This window comes from Ranitomeya imitator, chromosome 7 (assembly GCF_032444005.1).
Source record: "Ranitomeya imitator isolate aRanImi1 chromosome 7, aRanImi1.pri, whole genome shotgun sequence".
In the NCBI taxonomy this organism is placed as follows: domain Eukaryota; kingdom Metazoa; phylum Chordata; class Amphibia; order Anura; family Dendrobatidae; genus Ranitomeya; species Ranitomeya imitator.
The window spans coordinates 106,040,443-106,057,988 of NC_091288.1; the positions used below are offsets into that span (position 1 = coordinate 106,040,443).

Consider the following 17,546-nt stretch of genomic DNA (forward strand, 5'->3'; position numbering starts at 1 on the left):
AAGCTGAGTGCTACGTCACTAGTGTCAATTCAAGCAGGAAATGCAGACCGTATTAATATGTTATTATTCCACATATACAGCTCTCACGGAGTTCACTCTTGGGGGGTTTAAATCAGCTTCTTATCACCACAAGAGCTGCTTTTTAAGCCCTCAAGAGTGAAATATGCCTGGCAGAGGTCCTTTAAGTGTGCCAGATATAATGTAATACTCTTCTATTTTAGTGTGTGGCTGCGCACACTATCTCAGCAGTGATGGAGAAGTATTTGAGAATGGAAAAGGCAAATGCCGAACAGGACCCTGGACACAATTCTAGCCCAGATGAAGGCCCTAGTAAGAGAGGTCGACAAAAGAAAAAAGACAAGACGGTGAGCTCAAGGCAATACAGTGAAAGCTATCTTTCATTTGGATTTACTTTCACTGGGGATGCAACAGCACCAACACCACTGTGCTTGGTGTGTGGTGAGAAGCTATCCAATAGCGCCATGGTGCCAAGCAAGCTTAAACGCCATCTCCAAACGAAACACCCTTCCGTTCAAAACAAGCCGATGGAGTATTTTGTACGCTTACGTACAAACAATGAGAAAGGGGCAACTTTTTTGAGAAAAAGCACAAAGGTAAATGAGAGAGCCCTCAAAGCTAGCTACCTTGTTGCTGAACTCATAGCTAAATCAAAAAAGTCCCACACTGTGGCAGAAACATTAATACTGCCAGCTTGTAAAGCTATTGTAAATGAGATGCTTGGCCCTGACGCAGCCAAAGAGATAGCTAAAGTGCCTCTCTCTGATAACACAATTGCCAGACGGATTGATGACATGTCTGCGGACATTGAAACAGTTGTTTTGGAAAAAGTGCGCATCAGTAAGAAATTTGCCTTGCAACTTGATGAGTCGACGGATATCAGTGGACATTGTCAGCTGTTGGCCAATGTGCGTTTTGTGGATGGAGAAGCCATTACAGAAAACTTCCTATTTTGCAAGGCACTGCCAGAAAAATCAACAGCAGAGGTAATATTCCAGGTCACATCGGAATATCTTGATAAAAGTGGGCTTACATGGGAAAACTGCACAGGTGTCTGCACTGATGGAGCTGCAGCCATGGTCGGGCGCATCAAAGGCTTTGTAAGTAGGGTTAAAGAAAGAAACCCAGATGTTCTTGTTACCCACTGTTTCTGGCAAAGTGCTGGCCCGTGTGTATGAGTTGCAAGAGGAACTTAAAATATTTCTGACAAACGAGAGGTCCGATTATTCAAAGCTGCTTGCAAGTGATCAGTGGTGTACAAAGCTGGCATACCTGGCTGATATATTTCAATATCTGAATGAACTAAACACACGGATGCAAGGCCGAAATGAAAACCTGCTTACAAGCACTGTTAAAATTAACGGATTCCGTTTAACCCCTTAGTGACGGAGCCAAATTTTTGAAATCTGACCAGTGTCACTTTATGTGGTAATAACTCTGGAACGCTTCAACAAAGCCCAGTGATTTTGAGATTGTTTTTTCGTGACACATAATACTTTATGACAATGGTAAATTTAGGTTGATGGGTTTTGTTTTTATTTATAAAAAATATCAGAAATTTAAAAAAAATGTTAAAAAATTAGCAATTTTCAAACTTTGAATGATTATCCCATTAATCCCGATAGTCATACCATAGTAAAACATTAATAAATAACATTTCCCACACGTCTGCTTTACATCAGCACCATTTGCAAAATGTTATTTTATTTTGTTAGCATTTTAGGAGGTTTAAAAATGTAGCAGCAATTTAAATTTTTTTCAAGGAAATTTACAAAATGTATTTTTTTAGTGACCTATCCATGTTTGAAGTGAATGTGGGGGTCCTGTATATAGAGAAACCCCCACAAGTGATACCATTTTAAAAACAGCACCCCATGACATATTGAAAACTGCTGTCGGGTAGTTTGTTAACCCTTCAGGTGATTTTCAGGAATTAATGCAAAGTGGCATGACAGAAATGATAATGTGTATATTTACCACCTTAATGTCACTAACTTCTGAGCAGATTACTACAGCAGTCAGACTCTAAAGCCGCTATTAGGTCATGAATTGCCATGGCAAACATCAGGACCACACAATCATGATCTGAGACCACCAATTGGGATAAAGAGGAAGCCCCCACACTCTATTAACCATTTACAATGATGTAGTCACTACTGACAGCAGCATCTAAGGGGTTAAATAGATTTGGATGGTGCAAAAACTGATCATGGCTGATGCAGCAAGTTGTCAGCTATAGTGTCCAGTCGACAGCTGCTGGATTGTCACCTGTATGGGGATATAAGTCCCTTATATCTCAGGTCAGTTAAAAGGCGTATTGGTGGTCATTAAGGGGTTAAAGGTGCAGCTCTGGCAGCAACATGTGCAGGGTGGCAACCTTCAGATGTTCCCGCTCACCGAGAAACTGCATGATGACAATACTGCTGCAATGTGCGAGGTGATTGGCAGACATTTGAAAACTCTTGAGGAGAAGTTATCGTTTTATTTCTCTTCAACCTTCACAGAATGCCTTGACTGGGTTAGGGACCCATACAGCTCATTATCCGTTGCTGGAAAGGACATGACTTTAAAGGAGCAAGAGGAACTCATTGAACTGAAGCAAGATCGCGGTTTAAAGCTAAAGTTTGCTGATCTTCCTTTGGACAGTTTTTGGTTATCTGTTGCCAAGGAGTTCCCCATTCTGGCCAACAAAGCTATTTTGACATTGCTCCCATTTTCGACCACATATCTATGTGAGCTGGGCTTCTCAAGCTTGACTGCGATAAAAACTAAAAACAGGGAGAGACTGAGAACTGTTGAGGAAGAGCTTCGTGTGTGTCTTTCCACCATTCCTGCCAGGATATCCCTTTTGTGTTTATCGAAACAGGCCCAGGTTTCACACTGAGTGAGTATAAATACATTTAGAATCTATATTATTAACTATATGTATAATATGTACTGTTTTAGTGTCATTTTGTGCCATTTTGGTTGGTGGTGTGCCCCGGGATTTTTTAAGTATAAAAAGTGTGCCGCGGCTCAAAAAAGGTTGAAAATCACTGACGTAAGGCATAATCCGCCATGTGGGCCAAAGTTCCAGTTGTCAAATCTGCGGTTGTGCTGGGTTGAGGGGCAGTTTCAGGCAAATCTACGTCACTTGTCTCCCTCAAAAAACCTGAACCCGGCCTTGCAACACCACCAGTTTCTATTGGCCCTGGAGAAGCTTCCTCATTCAAAAAATACTCATCCCCATCATCCTCCTCGTCCTCCTCCTCTTCGCCCGCTACCTCGTCCTGTAGATTGCCCTGGCCAGACAATGGCTGACTATCATCAATGCTATCCTCTTCCTCGGCTGCAGATGCCTGCTCCTTTATGTGCATCAAACTTTGCATCAGCAGACGCATTAGGGGGATGCTCATGCTTATTATGGCGTTGTCTGCACTAACCAGCCGTGTGCATTCCTCAAAACACTGAAGGACTTGACACAGGTCTTGTACCTTCGACCACTGCACACCTGACAACTCCATGTCTGCCATCCAACTGCCTGCCCGTGTATGTGTATCCTCCCACAAATACATAACAGCACGCCTCTGTTCGCACAGTCTCTGAAGCATGTGCAGTGTGGAGTTCCACCTTGTTGCAATGTCGATGATTAGGCGATGCTGGGGAAGGTTCAAAGACCGCTGATGTTTCTGCATACGGCTGGAGTGTACGGGGGCGAACGGCGGATATGCGTGCAAAGTCTTATAGGAACAGGTCGGGTAACCCCGGATAACTTTTCAGGAAGCACTGCACCACCAGGTTTAAGGTGTGAGCCAGGCAAGGAATGTGTTTCAGTTGGGAAAGGGCTATGGCAGCCATAAAATTCCTTCCGTTATCACTCACTACCTTGCCTGCCTCAAGATGTACAGTGCCGAGCCATGACTGAGTTTCTTTCTGCAAGAACTCGGACAGAACTTCCGCGGTGTGTCTGTTGTCGCCCAATCACTTAATTGCCAATACAGCCTGCTGACGCTTGCCACTAGCTGTCCCATAATGGGACACCTCGTGTGCAACAGTGGCAGCTACGGATGGAGTGGTTGCGCGAATACGGTCTGTGGACGAGCTCTCGCTTCTGCAGGAGGACGAGAAGGAAGAGGAGGGGGGGCGAACGCCTACAGCCAACTGTTTCCTAGACCGTGGGCTAGGCAGAACTGTCCCAATATTGCTGTCCCCTGTGGACCCTGCATCCACCACATTAACCCAGTGTGCCGTGATGGACACGTAACGTCCCTGGCCATGCCTACTGGTCCATGCATCTGTTGTCAGGTGCACCTTTGTACTCACAGATTGCCTGAGTGCATGGACGATGCAGTCTTTTACATGCTGGTGGAGGGCTGGGATGGCTTTCTCGAAAAGAAGGGTCGACTGGGTAGCTCGTAACGTGGTACAGCGTTGTCCATCAGGGCTTTGAAAACTTCGCTTTCAACTAACCGGTAGGGCATCATCTCTAATGAGATTAGTCTAGCAATGTGGGCGTTCAAACCCTGTGTACGCGGATGCGAGGATGAGTACTTCCTTTTCCTAACGAGAGTCTCATGTAGGGTGAGCTGGACTGGAGAGCTGCAGAACGTGGAACTAGCGGGGGTGCCGGTGGACATGGCAGACTGAGAGAGGGTTGGAGAAGGTATGCTTGCTGGTGCCCTACATGCAGTGTTTCCTACAACGAAATTGGTGATTCCCTGACTGCTTTGGCCTGGCGACGAAACCTGCACATTTACTGCAGGTGGTGCGGGAAATGGTGGGCTTACAGTGAGGGAAGGGATGTAGCGTTGCTGACTAGCTTCATTGGCCAAGGGTGCTACAACCTTAAGGGACGTTTGGTAGTTAGTCCAGGCTTGCAAATGCATGGTGGTTAAATGTCTACGCATGCAACTTGTATTTAGACTTTTAAGATTCTGACCTCTGCTTAAGGTAGTTGAACATTTTTGGCAGATGGCTTTGCGCTGATCATTTGGATGTTGTTTAAAAAAAATGCCAGACTGCACTCTTCCTACTATCGGATACCTTTTCAGGCATTGCAGACTGAGCTTCTTTAACCGGATGGCCACGCTGTCCTACAAATGGTTTTGCCACGCGTTTTTGGCCAGATACGGGCCCGGCAGATGGAACCTGTTGCGATGTTGATGCCTGCTGTGGCCCCTCCTCCTCCGCTTCAGAGCTACTGCTGCCTGCACCCTGTTCCCCCAATGGCTGCCAATCGGGGTCAACAATTGGGTCATCTATGACCTCCTCTTCTATCTCGTGTGCAACTTCGTCTGTGTCACCGTGTAAGCCTGTGGTATATCGTTCGTAACGGGGCACCATAGTCTCATCAGGGTCTGATTCTGGATCAGTACACTGCGAGGGCAATGTTCTGGTCTGAGTCAAAGGAACAGCATTTTAATCTGGCTGTGGCTGTGCATCTGTGCACTCCATGTCCGATTCAACTTGTAATGGGCATGGCCTGTTAACTGTTTCACTTTCTAACCCAGGAAGGGTATGTGTAAAGAGCTCCATGGAGTAACCCGTTGTGTCGCCTGACGCATCCTTCTCTGTTCTTCTTGGTGAAGAAGACAAGGAAGCGACTTGTTCCTGACCGTGAACATCCACGAACGACTCGCTGCTTTTACATTTAGCAGTTTCAGAAGAGGAGGCAAAAGAGCTAAAGGCTAAGTCAGCAAGGAAAGCCAAAACTTGTTCTTGCTGCTCTGGCTTTGAAAGCGGTTTTCCTACTCCCATAAAAGGGAGCGTTCGAGGCCTTGTGTAGCCAGACTCAACAACTCGAGACTTAGGTGCTATATTGCTTTTCCCACGACCACCTGATGCTTCACCACCACTACCATCATTACCAGCTGGCAATGACCGCCCACGGCCACGACCTCTTCCACCAGACTTCCTCATTGTTTGAAAAATGTAACCAAACTAACGGTATTTGTTACTGTAAAACCAGTTACAAGGTGAACTCAAACTTCTGTTGGATTTATATATCCCTTTATAGGTGGGTGAGACTGCAGGGAAAATCTGGCCCAATGTATAACAGTACACAGCTTCAGTGGCAGACAGATATGCCACTAACAGGACTGACGCTGATGCAGACACTACCAATAAAAATCTCCCCCATTTTATTTTTTCTGGGAGAATATTGAAGAAATGTGGCCGACTCTTATACAGTATATGTTCTGTGGCACAAAATTAGAGACAGATGCCACACACAGCACTGGCAATGAGGCAGAAATGCCAATCTTAATCTCACACTATTTTTTTTTTTCAGGGAGAATTTAAAAGAAATCTGGCCCAGTATTACACACTAGGTTTAATGTGGCAAAAAATTTGAGACAGGTGGCACACACAGCACTGGCCCAGTATTACACACTAGGTTTAATGTAACACAAAATTTGAGACAGGTGGCACACACAGGAGTGGCACTGAAGCAGAAATGCCAATCTTAATCTCCCACTATTTTTTTTTTCAGGGAGAATTTAAAAGAAATGTGGCCCAGTATTACACACTAGGTTTAATGTGGCAAAAAAATTGAGACAGGTGGCACACACAGCACTGGCAATGAGGCAGAATTGCCAATCTTAATCTCCCACTATTTTTATTTTTTCAGGGAGAATTTAAAAGAAATCTGGCCCACTATTACACACTTCGTTTAATGTGGCACAAAATTTGAGACAGGTGGCGCACACACAGGAGTGGCACTGAAGCAGAAATGCCAATCTTAATCTCCCACAATTTTTTTTTTCAGGGAGAATTGAAAAGAAATCTAGCCCAGTATTACACACTAGGTTTAATGTGGCACAAAATTTGAGACAGGTGGCACACACAGGACTGGCACTGAAGCAGAAATGCCAATCTTAATCTCCCACTAATTTTTTTTTTCCGGGAGAATTTAAAAGAAATCTGGCCCAGTATTACACACTAGGTTTAATGTGGCACAAAATTTGAGACAGGTGGCACACACAGCACTGGCAATGAGGCAGATATGCCAATCTTAATCTCCCACTATTTTTATTTTTTCAGGGAGAAATTAAAAGAAATCTGGCCCAGTATTACACACTAGGTTTAATGTGGGGACTGTCCTACAATTACTATCTCCCTGCAGTAATCTCAGCAAAGTATGGCAGGCAGCAATAACAAGGAGTGGACTGCTGCACAAAAAAGTCAAAAGTGTGGACAAACAAACAAGATAGCTGTGCAGAAAGGAAGGAGCAACAGGATTTGTGCAGCTATCAGGGAGCCTTCTAGGGAAGCCCAATGAGCTACAGCGCTGAGGAAAAAAAATGTAGCCTCCACTGTCCCTGCAAACAAAAGGTGGTGTTGGACAGTGGATATCGCTACAGCACAAGCGGTTTCGGGGTTAATGTACCCTGCCTAATGCTATCCCTGCTTCTGACGAAGCGTCAGCAACCTCTCCCTATGTTCAGATCAGCAGCAGTAAGATGGCGGTCGGCGGGAATGCCCCTTTATAGCCCCTGTGACACGGCAGAAAGCAAGCCAATCACTGCAATGCCCTTCTCTAAGATGGTGGGGACTGAGACCTATGTCATCACGCTGCCCACACTCTGTGTCCACCTTCATTGGCTGAGAAATGGCGCTTTTCGCATCATTGAAACGCAACTTTGGCGCGAAAGTCGCGTACCGCATGGCCGACCCCACACAGGGATCGGGTCGGGTTTCATGAAACCCGACTTTGCCAAAAGTCGGCGACTTATGAAAATGACTGACCCGTTTCGCTCAACCCTACTCTGGACCTCAGACTTGGCCAACTTCCAACAAGACAATAACCCAAAGCACACAGCTAAAATAGCAAAGGAATGGCTTCAGAACAATTGTGACCATTCTTGACTGGCCCAGCCAGAGCCCTGACCTAAACCCAATTGAGCATCTCTGGAGAGACCTAAGAATGGCTGTCCACCAAAGTTGACCATCTAACCTGACGGAACTGGAGAGCATCTGCAAGGAAGAATGGAAGAGGATCCCCAAATCCAGGGGTGAAAAACTTTTTGCATCATTTCCAAGAAGACTCATGGCTGTACTAGCTCAAAAGGTGCTTCTACTCAATACTGAGCAAAGGGTCTGAATACTTATGTGTTGTGAATTCTGTGGACAAGCTCCCTCCTGTGCTCGTGAGTGGTACTTCGGCTGGTTCTGTCTATGAGCTTCCTTTGGTGGATGAGAGTGGTACTGCGGCTTCTGAGTTTCCTTCCTCAGGTGATGAGGTTAAGTCGTTAGGTGCTACTCTATTTAACTCCACCTGGTGCTTTGATCCTGGCCTCCAGTCAATGTTCTAGTATTGGTCTTGCTTCCTCCTGGATCGTTCCTGTGGCCTGTCTATCCTGCATAAGCTAAGTTTTGCTTGTGTTATTTTTGTTTGCTATTTTTTCTTTCCAGCCTGCTATATTGGTTTTTCTTGCTTGCTGGAAGCTCTGGGACGCAGAGGGAGCACCTCCGTACCGTTAGTCGGTGCGGAGGGTCTTTTTGCCCCCTCTGCATGGTTGTTTGTAGGGTTTTGTGTTGACCGCAAAGCAATCTTTCCTATCTTCGGTCTGTTCAGTAGGTTGGGCCTCACTTTGCTAAATCTATTTCATCTCTGCGTTTGTATTTTCATCTCAACTCACAGTCATTATATGTGGGGGGCTGCCTTTTCCTTTGGGGTATTTCTCTGAGGCAAGGTAGGCTTATTTTTCTTTCTTAGGGCTAGCTAGTTTCTCAGGCTGTGCTCGAGGCGCATAGGTCTGGTTAGGAGCGCTCCACGGCTACCTTTAGTGTGGTTGGATAGGATTAGGGATTGCGGTCAGCAGAGTTCCCACGTCTCAGAGCTTGTCCTATGTTTTTGGTAATTGTCAGGTCACTTTGTGTGCTCTGAACTTCAAAGTCCATTGTGGTTCTGAACCACCTGTTCATTACAGTACTGGAGGCCCAAAGTACTAATGCTTCTCAACAGAGGGAAAAGAGAAGTTCTGAGACCATTTTTTTTTTCTTTGCACTGTGTTCTGTCTTTCTTTTCCCCTTTACATCAGGGTGGTTCATAACACAGGTGTGGACATGGACATTCACGGTCTGTCCTCTTTGATGGATAATCTCACTATAAGTGTACAGAACATTCAAGATTTAGTGGTTCAGAATCCTATGTTAGAACCTAAAATTCCTATTCCTGAGTTATTTTCTGGAGATAGAGCTAAGTTTTTGAATTTTAAAAATAATTGTAAACTATTTCTGGCTTTGAAACCCCGCTCCTCTGGTGACCCAGTTCAACAAGTTAAGATAATTATTTCTTTATTACGTGGCGACCCTCAAGACTGGGCATTTTCCCTTGCGCCAGGAGATCCTGCATTATGTAATATTGATGCGTTTTTTCTGGCGCTCGGATTGCTGTACGATGAACCTAATTCAGTGGATCAGGCAGAGAAAAATTTGCTGGCTCTGTGTCAGGGTCAGGATGAGATAGAGATTTATTGTCAGAAGTTTAGAAAGTGGTCCGTGCTCACTCAATGGAATGAATGTGCGCTGGCAGCTATTTTCAGAAAGGGTCTCTCTGAAGCCCTTAAGGATGTCATGGTGGGATTTCCTATGCCTGCTGGTCTGAATGAGTCTATGTCTTTGGCCATTCAGATCAGTCGACGCTTGCGTGAGCGTAAATCTGTGCACCATTTGGCGGTATTATCTGAGCATAAACCTGAGCCTATGCAGTGCGATAGGACTTTGACCAGAGCTGAAAGGCAAGAAAACAGACGTCAGAATGGGCTGTGTTTCTACTGTGGTGATTCCACTCATGCTATCTCCGATTGTCCTAAGCGCACTAAGCGGTTCGCTAGGTCTGCCACCATTGGTACGGTACAGTCGAAATTTCTTTTGTCCGTTACTTTGATCTGCTCTTTGTCTTCCTATTCTGTCATGGCATTTGTGGATTCAGGCGCTGCCCTGAATTTGATGGACTTGGAGTTTGCTAGGCGCTGTGGGTTTGTCTTGGAGCCCTTGCAGTGTCCTATTCCATTGAGAGGAATTGATGCTACACCTTTGGCCAAGAATAAGCCTCAGTATTGGACCCAGCTGACCATGTGCATGGCTCCTGCGCACCAGGAGGATATTCGCTTTCTGGTGTTGCATAATCTGCATGATGTGGTCGTGTTGGGGTTGCCATGGCTACAAGTCCATAACCCAGTATTAGATTGGAAATCTATATCTGTGTCCAGCTGGGGTTGTCAGGGGGTACATGGTGATGTTCCATTTCTGTCTATCTCATCATCCACCCCTTCTGAGGTCCCAGAGTTCTAGTCTGATTACCGGGATGTATTCGATGAGCCCAAGTCCAATGCCCTACCTCCGCATAGGGATTGTGATTGTGCTATCGATTTGATTCCTGGTAGTAAGTTTCCTAAGGGTCGACTGTTTAATTTATCTGTACCTGAGCACGCCGCTATGCGGAGTTACGTGAAGGAGTCTTTGGAGAAGGGTCATATTCGCCCGTCATCGTCGCCATTGGGAGCGGGGTTCTTTTTTGTGGCCAAGAAGGATGGTTCGCTGAGACCTTGTATTGATTACCGCCTTCTAAATAAAATTACGGTCAAATTTCAGTACCCCTTGCCGCTGCTGTCTGATTTGTTTGCTCGGATTAAGGGGGCTAGTTGGTTCACCAAGATAGATCTTCGTGGTGCATATAATCTTGTGCGTATTAAACAGGGCGATGAATGGAAAACAGCATTTAATACGCCCGAGGGCCATTTTGAGTACCTGGTTATGCCATTCGGGCTTTCTAATGCTCCATCAGTGTTTCAGTCCTTTATGCATGACATCTTCCGAGAGTACCTGGATAAATTCCTGATTGTATACTTGGATGATATTTTGGTCTTCTCGGATGATTGGAAGTCTCATGTGAAGCTCTTCTCGGATGATTGGGAGTCTCATGTGAAGCAGGTCAGAATGGTGTTCCAGGTCCTGCGTGCTAATTCTTTGTTTGTGAAGGGGTCAAAGTGTCTCTTTGGTGTTCAGAAGGTTTCATTTTTGGGGTTCATTTTTTCTCCTTCTACTATCGAGATGGACCCTGTTAAAGTTCAGGCCATTTATGATTGGACTCAGCCAACATCTCTGAAGAGTCAGCAGAAGTTCCTGGGCTTTGCTAATTTTTATCGTCGCTTCATCAATAATTTTTCTAGTATTGCTAAACCGTTGACTGATTTAACCAAGAAGGGTGCTGATGTGGTCAATTGGTCTTCTGCTGCTGTGGAAGCTTTTCAGGAGTTGAAGCGTCGTTTTTCTTCTGCCCCTGTGTTGTGCCAACCAGATGTTTCGCTTCCGTTCCAGGTCGAGGTTGATGCTTCTGAAATTGGAGCAGGGGCTGTTTTGTCGCAGAGAAGTTCTGATTGCTCGGTGATGAAACCATGCGCCTTCTTTTCCAGGAAATTTTCGCCTGCTGAGTGAAATTATGATGTTGCAATCGAGAGTTACTAGCCATGAAGTGGGCATTCGAGGAGTGGCGTCATTGGCTTGAAGGAGCTAAGCATCGCGTGGTGGTCTTGACTGATCACAAAAACTTGACTTATCTCGAGTCTGCCAAACGGTTGAATCCTAGACAGGCTCGTTGGTCGCTGTTTTTCTCTCGTTTTGACTTTGTGGTTTCATACCTTCCGGGCTCTAAAAATGTGAAGGCGGATGCCCTGTCTACGAGTTTTGTGCCCGATTCTCCGGGTTTGCCTGAGCCGGCGGGTATTCTCAAAGAGGGGGTAATTTTGTCTGCCATCTCCCCTGATTTGCGGCGGGTGCTGCAAAAATTTCAGGCTAATAGACCTGACCATTGCCCAGCGGAGAAACTGTTTGTCCCTGATAGGTGGACGAATAAAGTTATCTCTGAGGTTCATTGTTCGGTGTTGGCTGGTCATCCTGGAATCTTTGGTACCAGAGATTTGGTGGCTAGATCCTTTTGGTGGCCGTCTCTGTCGCGGGATGTGCGTTCTTTTGTGCAGCCCTGTGGGATTTGTGCTCGGGCTAAGCCCTGCTGTTCTCGTGCCAGTGGGTTGCTTTTGCCCTTGCCGGTCCCGAAGAGGCCTTGGACACATATCTCTATGGATTTTATCTCGGATCTCCCCGTCTCTCAAAGAATGTCGGTCATTTGGGTGGTTTGTGATCGCTTCTCTAAGATGGTCCATTTGGTGCCCTTGTCTAAATTGCCTTCCTCCTCTGATTTGGTGCTATTGTTTTTCCAGCATGTGGTTCGTTTACATGGCATTCCAGAGAACTTCGTTTCTGACAGAGGTTCCCAGTTTGTTTCGAGGTTTTGGCGAGCCTTTTGTGCTAGGATGGGCATTGATTTGTCTTTTTCCTCGGCTTTCCATCCTCAGACAAATGGCCAGACTGAACGAACCAATCAGACCTTGGAAACATATCTGAGATGTTTTGTTTCTGCTGATCAGGATGATTGGGTGTCCTTTTTGCCTTTGGCTGAGTTCGCCCTTAATAATCGGGCCAGCTCGGCTACTTTGGTTTCGCCGTTTTTCTGCAATTCTGGGTTCCACCCTCGTTTCTCTTCAGGGCAGGTTGAGTCTTCGGACTGTCCTGGTGTGGATACTGTGGTGGATAGGTTGCAGCAGATTTGGACTCATGTAGTGGACAATTTGACTTTGTCCCAGGAGAAGGCTCAACGTTTCGCTAACCGCAGGCGCTGTGTGGGTCCCCGACTTCGTGTTGGGGATTTGGTTTGGTTGTCATCTCGTTATATTCCTATGAAGGTTTCCTCTCCTAAGTTTAAGCCTCGTTTCATTGGTCCATATAGGATTTCTGAGGTTCTTAATCCTGTGTCTTTTCGTTTGACTCTTCCAGCTTCTTTTTCCATCCATAACGTGTTCCATAGGTCATTGTTGCGGAGATACGTGGCACCTGTGGTTCCATCTATTGATCCTCCTGCTCCGGTTTTGGTTGAAGGGGAGTTGGAGTATATACAGGTCCTTCTCAAAAAATTAGCATATAGTGTTAAATTTCATTATTTACCATAATGTAATGATTACAATTAAACTTTCATATATTATAGATTCATTATCCACCAACTGAAATTTGTCAGGTCTTTTATTGTTTCAATACTGATGATTTTGGCATACAACTCCTGATAACCCAAAAAACCTGTCTCAATAAATTAGCATATTTCACCCATCCAATCAAATAAAAGTGTTTTTTAATAACAAACAAAAAAACCAACAAATAATAATGTTCAGTTATGCACTCAATACTTGGTCGGGAATCCTTTGGCAGAAATGACTGCTTCAATGCGGCGTGGCATGGAGGCAATCAGCCTGTGACACTGCTGAGATGTTATGGAGGCCCAGGATGCTTCAATAGCGGCCTTAAGCTCATCCAGAGTGTTGGGTCTTGCGTCTCTCAACTTTCTCTTCACAATATCCCACAGATTCTCTATGGGGTTCAGGTCAGGAGAGTTGGCAGGCCAATTGAGCACAGTAATACCATGGTCAGTAAACCATTTACCAGTGGTTTTGGCACTGTGAGCAGGTGCCAGGTCGTGCTGAAAAATGAAATCTTCATCTCCATAAAGCATTTCAGCCGATGGAAGCATGAAGTGCTCCAAAATCTCCTGATAGCTAGCTGCATTGACCCTGCCCTTGATGAAACACAGTGGACCAACACCAGCAGCTGACATGGCACCCCACACCATCACTGACTGTGGGTACTTGACACTGGACTTCAGGCATTTTGGCATTTCCTTCTCCCCAGTCTTCCTCCAGACTCTGGCACCTTGATTTCCGAATGACATGCAAAATTTGCTTTAATCAGAAAAAAGTACTTGGGACCACTTAGCAACAGTCCAGTGCTGCTTCTCTGTAGCCCAGGTCAGGCGCCTCTGCCGCTGTTTATGGTTCAAAAGTGGCTTTACCTGGGGAATGCGGCACCTGTAGCCCATTTCCTGCACACGCCTGTGCACGGTGGCTCTGGATGTTTCCACACCAGACTCAGTCCACTGCTTCCTCGGGTTCCCCAAGGTCTGGAATCGGTCCTTCTCCACAATCTTCCTCAGGGTCCGGTCTCCTCTTCTCGTTGTACAGCGTTTTCTGCCACATTGTTTCCTTCCAACAGACTTACCATTGAGGTGCCTTGATACAGCACTCTGGGAACAGCCTATTTGTTGAGAAATTTCTTTCTGGGTCTTACCCTCTTGCTTGAGGGTGTCAATGATGGCCTTCTTGACATCTGTCAGGTCGCTAGTCTTACCCATGATGGGGGTTTTGAGTAATGAACCAGGCAGGGAGTTTATAAAAGCCTCAGGTATCTTTTGCATGTGTTTAGAGTTAATTAGTTGATTCAGAAGATTAGGGTAATAAGTCGTTTAGAGAACCTTTTCTTGATATGCTAATTTATTGAGACAGGTTTTTTGGGTTATCAGGAGTTGTATGCCAAAATCATCAGTATTGAAACAATAAAAGACCTGACAAATTTCAGTTGGTGGATAATGAATCTATAATATATGAAAGTTTAATTGTAATCATTACATTATGGTAAATAATGAAATTTAACACTATATGCTAATTTTTTGAGAAGGACCTGTAGTGGAGAAGATTTTGGATTCTCGTGTTTCGAGACTGAAACTCCAGTATCTGGTTAAGTGGAAAGGTTATGGTCAGGAAGATAATTCCTGGGTCTTTGCCTCTGATGTCCATGCTACCGATCTGGTTCGTGCCTTTCATGTGGCTCATCCTGGTCGGCCTGGGGGCTCTGGTGAGGGTTCGGTGACCCCTCCTCAAGGGGGGGGTACTGTTGTGAATTCTGTGGCCAAGCTCCCTCCTGTGCTCGTGAGTGGTACTTCGGCTGGTTCTGTCTATGAGCTTCCTTTGGTGGATGAGAGTGGTACTGCGGCTTCTGAGTTTCCTTCCTCAGGTGATGAGGTTAAGTCGTTAGGTGCTGCTCTATTTAACTCCACCTGGTGCTTTGATCCTGGCCTCCAGTCAATGTTCTAGTATTGGTCTTGCTTCCTCCTGGATCGTTCCTGTGGCCTGTCTATCCTGCATAAGCTAAGTTTTGCTTGTGTTATTTTTGTTTGCTATTTTTTCTGCCCAGCTTGCTATATTGGTTTTTCTTGCTTGCTGGAAGCTCTGGGACGCAGAGGGAGCACCTCCGTACCGTTAGTCGGTGCGGAGGGTCTTTTTGCCCCCTCTGCGTGGTTGTTTGTAGGGTTTTGTGTTGACCGCAAAGCAATCTTTCCTATCTTCGGTCTGTTCAGTAGGTTGGGCCTCACTTTGCTAAATCTATTTCATCTCTGCGTTTGTATTATCATCACAAATCACAGTCATTATATGTGGGGGGCTGCCTTTTCCTTTGGGGTATTTCTCTGAGGCAAGGTAGGCTTATTTTTCTTTCTTAGGGCTAGCTAGTTTCTCAGGCTGTGCTCGAGGAGCATAGGTCTGGTTAGGAGCGCTCCACGGCTACCTTTAGTGTGGTTGGATAGGATTAGGGATTGCGGTCAGCAGAGTTCCCACGTCTCAGAGCTCGTCCTATGTTTTTGGTAATTGTCAGGTCACTTTGTGTGCTCTGAACTTGAAGGTCCATTGTGGTTCTGAATCATCTGTTCATTACAATTATGATCATGTGATATTTCAATTTTTCTTTTTTAATAAATTTGCAAAAATTACTACATTTCTGTTTTTTTCAGTCAAGATGGGGTGCAGAGTGTACATTAATGAGGAGAAAAATTTACTTTTTTGGATTTACCAAATGACTGCATGAAACAGGGTGAAACATTTAAAGGGAACCTGTCACCCCGAAAATCGCGGGTGAGGTAAGCCCACCGGCATCAGGGGCTTATCTGCAGCATTCTGTAATGCGTAGATAAGCCCCCGATGTAACCTGAAAGAGGAGAAAAAGACGTTAGATTATACTCACCCAGGGGCGGTCCCGCTGCTGGTCAGGTCGGATGGGCGTCTCTGGTCCGCTGCGGCGCCTCCCATCTTCATTACAAGACGTCCTCTTCTGATCTTCAGCCACGGCTCCGGCGCAGGCGTACTTTGCTCTGCCCTCTTGAGGGCAGAGGATAGTACTGCAGTGCCCAGGCGCCGGAAAGGTCAGAGGCCCGGCGCCTGCGCACTGCAGTACTTTGTCTGCCCTCAACAGGGCAGAGCAAAGTACGCCTGCGCCGGAGCCGTGGCTGAAGATCAGAAGAGGACGTCTTGTAATGAAGATGGGAGGCGCCGCAGCGGACCAGAGACGCCCATCCGACCTGACCAGCAGCGGGACCGCCCCTGGGTGAGTATAATCTAAAGTCTTTTTCTCCTCTTTCAGGTTACATCGGGGGCATATCTACAGCATTACAGAATGCTGCAGATAAGCCCCTGATGCCGGTGGGCTTACCTCACCCGCGATTTTCGGGGTGACAGGTTCCCTTTAACCCCTTTCTGCCATTAGACGTACTATTGCGTCCATGTGGGGTGGGCTTTACTTCCCAAGGACGCAATAGTACGTCATATGCGATCGGCAGCGCTCACGGGGGGAGCGCCGCCGATCGCGGCCGGGTGTCAGCTGCCTATCGCAGCTGACATCCGGCACTATGTGCCAGGAGCGGTCAAAGACCGCCCCCGGCACATTAACCCCCGGCACACCGCGATCAAAGATGATCGCGATGTGCCGGCGGTGCAGGGAAGCACCGCGCAGGGAGGGGGCTCCCTTCGGGCTTCCCTGAGCCCCCCGCAGCAACGCGATGTGATCGCGTTGCTGCGAGGGTCTTACCTCCCTCCCTCCCTGCTCCAGGCCCGGATCCAAGATGGCCACGGATCCGGGTCCTGCAGGGAGGGAGGTGGCTTCACAGAGCCTGCTCAGAGCAGGCACTGTGAAGCAGCCTGCACTCCTATCAGATCGGTGATCTGACAGAGTGCTGTGCAAACTGTCAGATCACCGATCTGTGATGTCCCCCCCGGGACAAAGTTAAAAAGTTAAAAAAAAAATTTTCAAATGTGTAAAAAAAAATTAAAAAAAATATTCCAAAATAATGAAAAAAAAAAAAATATTATTCCCATAAATACATTTCTTTATCTAAATAAAAAAATAAAACAATAAAAGTACACATATTTAGTATCGCCGCGTCCGTAACGGCCCGACCTATAAAACTGGCCCACTAGTTAACCCCTTCAGTAAACACCGTAAGAAAAAAAAAAAAAAAACGAGGCAAAAAACAACGCTTTATTATCATACCGCCGAACAAAAAGTGGAATAACACGCGATCAAAAAGATGGATATAAATATCCATGGTACCGCTGAAAGCGTCATCTTGTCCCGCAAAAAACGAGCCGCCATACAGCATCATCAGCAAAAATATAAAAAAGTTATAGTCCTGAGAATAAAGCGATGCAAAAATAATTATTTTTTCCGTAAAATAGTTTTTATCGTATAAAAGCGCCAAAACATAAAAAAATGATATAAATGAGGTGTCGCTGTAATCGTACTGACCCGAAGAATAAAACTGCTTTATCAATTTTACCAAACGCGGAACGGTATAAACGCCTCCCCCAAAAGAAATTCATGAATAGCTGTTTTTTGGTCAT

General features: G+C 45.9%; 1 protein-coding gene across 1 annotated transcript; it reads left to right on the forward strand.

The window, feature by feature from the left end:
• Positions 1–251: 251 nt before the first annotated feature.
• Positions 252–2,902, forward strand: LOC138646104 (SCAN domain-containing protein 3-like). Its single transcript, XM_069735569.1, has 2 exons — positions 252–1,041; positions 2,319–2,902. Exons 1-2 carry the CDS (start codon positions 252–254, stop codon positions 2,900–2,902), a joined length of 1,374 nt encoding a protein of 457 aa, XP_069591670.1.
• The last annotated feature ends 14,644 nt before the right edge of the window (positions 2,903–17,546 follow it).